Consider the following 6658-nt stretch of genomic DNA (forward strand, 5'->3'; position numbering starts at 1 on the left):
AAGCAATCATAACTCTTCATACGAACTTAGAACTCGGATTAAGCTTATTTTTCTTCATATGTGTTCTTTGGTGTCTTGATTTTATCTCCAAATCAAGAGAATATTTTTGTTTTAGTACTTAAACCTTAGACCTATGGCCTAAACATGGGTTATTGGGTTGTTTTTCGGTGTTGGAAGGGAAACGTACCGAAATAGTGGTATTTTTTACGAAACAATACTACATTCTACTCGGGTTCAATATTGAGTTTGGTATTGGTACCGAGCTCACCCCATTGGTATTTATATGACACATAAAATTAATATTTATAAATTATACCAGGCCTTACATGAATCCATCCAAAAACCCTTAGAAAAAATAAAAAACCAATAAATCTTAAAATATTATTTATTTAGCTATCATAAACAAAAAGCACCATTACACTTCACATTAATATAAAAATATAAACATACACGATACCAACGAACACCGCCAAACTATTAATCTTTTTTATACTCAATGACACCTTTTATTTTGTGATTCATACTCTTCATTTTCCTCCGGTTCATCTTTTTCTTTTAAAGAAAGTTTGATCTATAAAACTCTGATTAAAATACACATAATGCTCATCCGAAGTCCAAAACACTATATTGTATAATCCATTAATAAAACTTGAAACATTACATGATCTTGCAAACGTCTTCAAAATAAAATATAATATTATTCTCATTTCCTTACTCATCTTCAAGTTTGCTGCCAGCCACGTCCACCACAAACCGATATCTAACGTCGTTTTTGGCTACCCTTTCCATTGCAGTGTTTATATAATCCATCTTCACGATCTCCACCGTTGATTTCACATCCTTCTCCTTGCAAAACTCCAACAACTCTTCGATTTCTTTCATGCTACCAATAAATGTTCCGGTAATTGTCTTCCTCCCTTCAAAACAAATCATATATACACAGTTCAAACATTGTCTACATAAAGTGTTGCCTGGATAAATAATGTTTACTGAAAACTTACCGTCCATAAGCAAAGGGGAGATGAATTGCAAAGGGGTATTGATAACACCCAACAAGATCAATTTCCCATCGAGTTTGAGCAAAGAAATGTATTCGTCAAGAGGGTGGTTTGCCGGCACTGTGTCGATAATATAGTCGAAGGAATCAACTGCTGCTTGAATTTTAGCAGTGTCGGAGCTGACGAGATATTCGTCAGCTCCGAGAACATTCATGGCCTCATCTCTCTTCCTATCAGAAGAGCTGATAACGGTCACATGATGACTCATTGCTTTCGCAATCAACACACCCATATGCCCAACCCCACCAAGTCCAACTATGGCTCCTTTCAGTCTGCTCTTCTTCAGTCCAAAGTGACTTAGCGGGCTGTATATTGTCACCCCAGCACATAGCAACGGTGCCGCTTGCTCGGGTGACATCCCTTCTGGTATCTTGACTACAAATCTATATTTTTCAAGAAAAAGAAAACATGGTTATTCATAATTTCATATAACTTTTAGAATGGATGCAAAGTTGTACGTAAGGCAATAAGAATTGTACTTTTGGTCGACGACCATGGATGTGGAAAATCCACCTTGTGTAGGTTTGCCGTCGGTGTACACGTCATTGTAGGACCATATCTTTTTGTTGCAGTATTGCTCCACTTCCGCCTCACATGGGCGGCAGCTGTTGCAGCAGCCAACGAGAAGTCCAACTCCGACGGTGTCACCGACGTTGAATTTACTAACATCTGACCCCACTTCCACTACTTCACCTACCACTTCATGCCTACATGCACCAACCGACATAGAGGAAAACATGAACATCAACGCTTTGTCTCCATGAAAACAGTAATATCAGAACAAAGTTAAAGTACAGAGAATCTAATTATCCCTCTTCGTTCATTCGGTTAATAAAATTACGTAAGAATGATATATCGTAGACATGAAGCGTGATTGTAGATATAGATATATTGAGTCACTGACCCTGGAACCATGGGGTAGTTGGACATTCCGAGGTCGTTTTTGATCTGATGAACATCGGTATGACAAACACCGCAGCATATGACCTTGATCAACACATCTTCAGCACCTGTTTTTCTGTAAATTTTTTGTAGCAATCATGAAAACAAATGTTATGCAATCAAACAAACACATATGATTAGTATATTCACTCAAATCCGTAGCTCAAGGTTAAGTCTCGGAGGTCGGAAACAATAACCGGCTTTGGATGAACATACAGAGAGAGAGAGAGAGAGAGAGAGAGAGAGAGAGAGAGAGAGAGAGAGAGAGAGAGAGAGAGAGAGAGAGAGAGAGAGAGAGAGAGAGAGAGTGCCTGAGAGTGAAGGTGTATGGAGAGAGGATGCCAGAAGGATCTCTTGCAGCCCATCCTGTCGTTTTTCGCTCTTCTTCTTTCATGCTTCCCATTTTGTATAATGATAAATTGATAATGAAATTTCTACAACCCACACACACGTATTTATAGAGAGCTAAGTCCCGAGGGAGGGGATAGACTTGTCAAACACGATGAAGAAAACAAACTAACCAGGTCTGACTATCTATATTGGAATCTTATAGACAGTCATATTACACTTATGTTTTTATAAAAATTTAATAAATGTTATTTGGATTTACGCAGCACTGTATTTTTTTTTTAACCGGCAATTTTATTAAAAGACAACCCCCTAACAAGAAGCTAGAGGGAGCCAAAGATACAAAACATCATCAATTACATAAAATAAAAAGGAGACATAAGCCATTCTCCCCATACAAAGTTTCCTTTCTCATATGTGTGTTTGATCCAAACATGGACCATTGATCTAACACCTTCAAACACTATTTCCGGGGAGATGAATTTTGAATTAAATATTCTATCGTTCGTTGCTCGCCACATACACCATAGTGCCCCATATATGATTAAGAGTAAAGTTGCTCTGCGTTTTGGGCATTTCCAAGTCATTGCAATATAATTTAGCAACTCTTTTATACTAGGAAATATCATTGGATTGATACCACACCACTTCCATATCCGGTTCCATATATCAGCAGCAAAGGGACATTTAAGGAGCAAATGGTCCGCTGATTCCATTCCTGAGACACACGCACTACATTGCGTAGATTGAACTTGTATCCCTCTTTGATCAAGGGCAACCGCAGTTGGGATGCGGTCCATTCTTGCTCTCCAAATAAAACAAATTACTTTGATTGGAATCCACTTACACCATTGAAATATACCATCTGGAATCAAGTGAGCTACTCGATCAATCCTTACCCTTAAAGCTGCCATGCAGTACTGATCGTCCGATTGAAAGTCCGATTCCCATCCAATTTCAGCTTGATTTCTTCGGATAACATCAGAATCTGCAATATTCATTGTATTAAATGTAATTTTACATTTATCTATATTTTTCCAAACACCAGTTAAATATCTAGATGACATATGAGTTGTGAGCCCCGCATCCAGATTGTGTAAGCCTTGTATGATTTTCGCCCAAAGTGCACTCCTTTCATGGTAGAATTTCCATCTCCATTTTGAGAGTAACGCCAAGTTTAATGCTTTAATGGAGCCAAGTCCTAGGCTACCCACCTCTTTTGGAGCAATTACTTTCTCCCAAGCCACCCAACGTATTTTTGGAGTATTGTTAGGTCCTCCCCATATAAAGTTCCTTCTTATTTTCTCCAAGTTATCAATCACTCCTAACGGGGCTGCAAAAATTGATAAATAGTAAGTAGGTAGACTCCCCAAGACTGACTTTGCAAGAGTCATCCTTACACCGAAGCTCAATGTTTTTGATTTCCATCTGGAGAGTTTATTGTTAAATTTTTCTATCACCGGCAGCCAAGAGCTTTTACGGTTCATGTTCGCTCCCACTGGAACTCCTAAATACGTGAAAGGTAATGAACATGACTCACATCCTAATGGTGAGGACCATCTTTCAACCTCGTATGGATCCACATTAATGCCGAAGACTTTCGATTTGTTGAAATTAACACTTAGCCCGGAAGATACTTGAAAACATTTAAGGATCCTAGCCAGATTTTTTATATTTTGCATTGACCATTCGCCAATGAATAAGGCGTCATCTGCATAGAATAGATGAGAAAGTTGTATATTGGAGTTTGGAATAGTGATTCCATGAAAAACTCCTTTTAACCCTGCTTCCTTTAACGCAATGTTTAATCCCTCCATAACTAAATTGAATAGAAAAGGTGATAAGGGATCTCCTTGTCTTACTCCTTTCTCTAATTGGAATTTATCCGTTGGGCAGCCATTCACTAAAACCGATGCACGAGCTGATTCTAAACATCCCTTTATCCATACTCTCTATTTTAATCCAAAATTCATTTGTTGCATCATTGAGTCTAGGAATCTCCAATTCATCGAGTCAAAAGCCTTATTGAAGTCGGCTTTGAAGAGAAGTATTTTTTTGTTGATTTTCTTTCCCCACGAACAAATCTCATTAACAATTAGGGGTCCTTCCAAGATGTTTCTTCCTTCCACAAAAGCCGTTTGTACTTCATCTATGCACTCCCCCATTACCACACAGATTCTTGTTGCTAGTAATTTTGCAATTATTTTATATAAGGCCCCGATTAGGCTGATTGGCCTATAGTCCCCCAAGGAGATTGGGTCTTTAACCTTTGCTGTGAGAGTTATAAAAGAGGAATTACAACCTGGAGAAAAGCTACCCCAAAGTTCAAAATGTTTTACATATGCTAGGATATCCATCTTTAATTCGTTCCAATATCGTTTCAGAAATTTGAATGTGAAGCCATCAGGCCCCGGGGACTTGTCATCCCCACAATTCCACATTGCCTTTTTCACCTCATCAATCGAGATATCACCTTCCAAAAAGTCTTTGCTAGCTGCTGAGATGGACTTGAATTTTGAACTCCTGAAATCTGGTCTGATCTTCCATTTTTCTTTAAACTTTGAAGAAAAAAAAATCTGAAGATCTCAGCTTTCATCTCATCCGGCTGATTTGACCACACCCCATTAATCATAAGACCATTCATGTGGTTTTTTCTAATGCGATTTTTAACAAAGCCATGGAAGAACCGAGAATTTTCATCACCATCGATCAACCATTTTATTCTCGCTTTCTGTTTGATGTCTAGAGTCACCAGTTTTTCTAATTCAGTGAGTCTATTTGAAATCTTAGCCCATTCAGCTTTTTCAGATCCATTTAAATCATTCCTTTCAACCTTCTTATCAAGATCCACCATTCGATTTTTGATTGTTTCAATCTCCACTTGTTCCTGAGAGAGATTTACTGCCTTCCAACTTCTTATCCTATTTTTTATGAACTTTAATTTGTTTAGTAAAAATGAATCTGCAACGCCATACCCTTTGAAATCTGAGCTCGCTTTAATGACAACCTCATTGACACCAGTTCTAAGAAGCCACGAGTTGAACATCTTGAAAGGCACAGGTCCAAAATCCTTGGAACTAAGTTCAAGCATAATAGGACAGTGATCAGACTGTTCTCTGGGTAGGGATGTACATGAAGCTTGAGGGAAGTTGATAAGAAACTTATGACATACAAGAATTCTATCAAGTTTACTTAACTTTGCACCTGCCTGTTGGAAGTAAGTGTACTCGAATCCCCCCATTTTTAGGTCAAATAATCCCCCTCCGGTGATAAATCTATTAAAATCTTGTGCAGTGTAGGGGCAGAAGATAGAGTTTAATCTTTCATCTCTTCTTCTCACAGCATTGAAGTCGCCCATAAGAATCCACATCACATCACGTGACTTTATCAAGTTGGACAGATCTAACCACAACTTTCTCTTATCCGATATAGATTGAGGAGCATATACATTGGCAATAGCAAATTCAATTCCAGAACCACAGCAATGCCCATATATCACCAGAAAATGCCTATCTTTGATTGAATCACACACCGAAAAATATGATCGGTCCTAAATAGTAAGAATGTCGCCCGACCCACCAGTTGCTTCAATGTCTTCAAAAGCGAAGTTGTCATCTCCCCATCCGTTTCTAACCATTGTTTCATCGACCCCGCTCTGAAGTTGAGCTTCTTGAATGCACATATGGGTAGCTTTATTGTTCTGCCTTAGTCTCCGAATCCAGTCAATTTTGGTTGTTTCCCCCATCCCCCTAATGTTTATTGATAGAAGATTCATTGCGCACCGATCTGATCACCAAGATCTCCCATTACATCTGCTAGTATCTCACAACCATCCCTGATGTCAAATCCAAGAAGTCTTCCCACCTCAACCATTTTTTCCATCTCAGAATTCCTGGGTATTGTCGACGGGGCAATTTCATATGGGGGGTTCGAAGCGGTGTTTAGGGATCCATTTGGTTCTCGTTTAAGATCCAGATGTGCAGGAAGACTTGGAGAAGGACGTACAGGGTCAGGAATTGACTGGTCAGTATTAGTGTGGGGTTTATTTGGAGCTTGCCGGATCTTTCTTCTTCTTAAAAATGACCCGTTTAGGTCCATTTCTAAGTCCACCGGATTACTGGGCTCAATTCTAACTCCAGGTCCATTGTTTGGGAACGGCCCAAACATTCCTTTAGGAATTAAGTCTCGAATGCACCCGAACGATGCTTGTGGGGACCCAGATTCACCTACGTCCTCTTCATTGTTGACCTCCATCATATCTTCCAAGTTCCTAGGAGATTCATTAATGATTGGATTGAATTCGGACTGAT

At 38.9% G+C, this 6658-nt stretch overlaps 1 protein-coding gene across 1 annotated transcript; it reads right to left on the reverse strand.

The window, feature by feature from the left end:
- Positions 1-613: 613 nt before the first annotated feature.
- Positions 614-2469, reverse strand: LOC145074824 (putative cinnamyl alcohol dehydrogenase 1). Its single transcript, XM_079021150.1, has 5 exons — positions 2312-2469; positions 1963-2076; positions 1538-1765; positions 1002-1441; positions 614-917 (listed from the first exon to the last, which is right to left on the reverse strand). Exons 1-5 carry the CDS (start codon positions 2401-2403, stop codon positions 712-714), a joined length of 1080 nt encoding a protein of 359 aa, XP_078877276.1. The 5' UTR covers positions 2404-2469; the 3' UTR covers positions 614-711.
- Between the last annotated feature and the right edge of the window lie 4189 nt (positions 2470-6658).

Source organism: Lactuca serriola, chromosome 9 (genome assembly GCF_051521515.1).
Source record: "Lactuca serriola cultivar US96UC23 chromosome 9, Lser_US96UC23_V15, whole genome shotgun sequence".
In the NCBI taxonomy this organism is placed as follows: domain Eukaryota; kingdom Viridiplantae; phylum Streptophyta; class Magnoliopsida; order Asterales; family Asteraceae; genus Lactuca; species Lactuca serriola.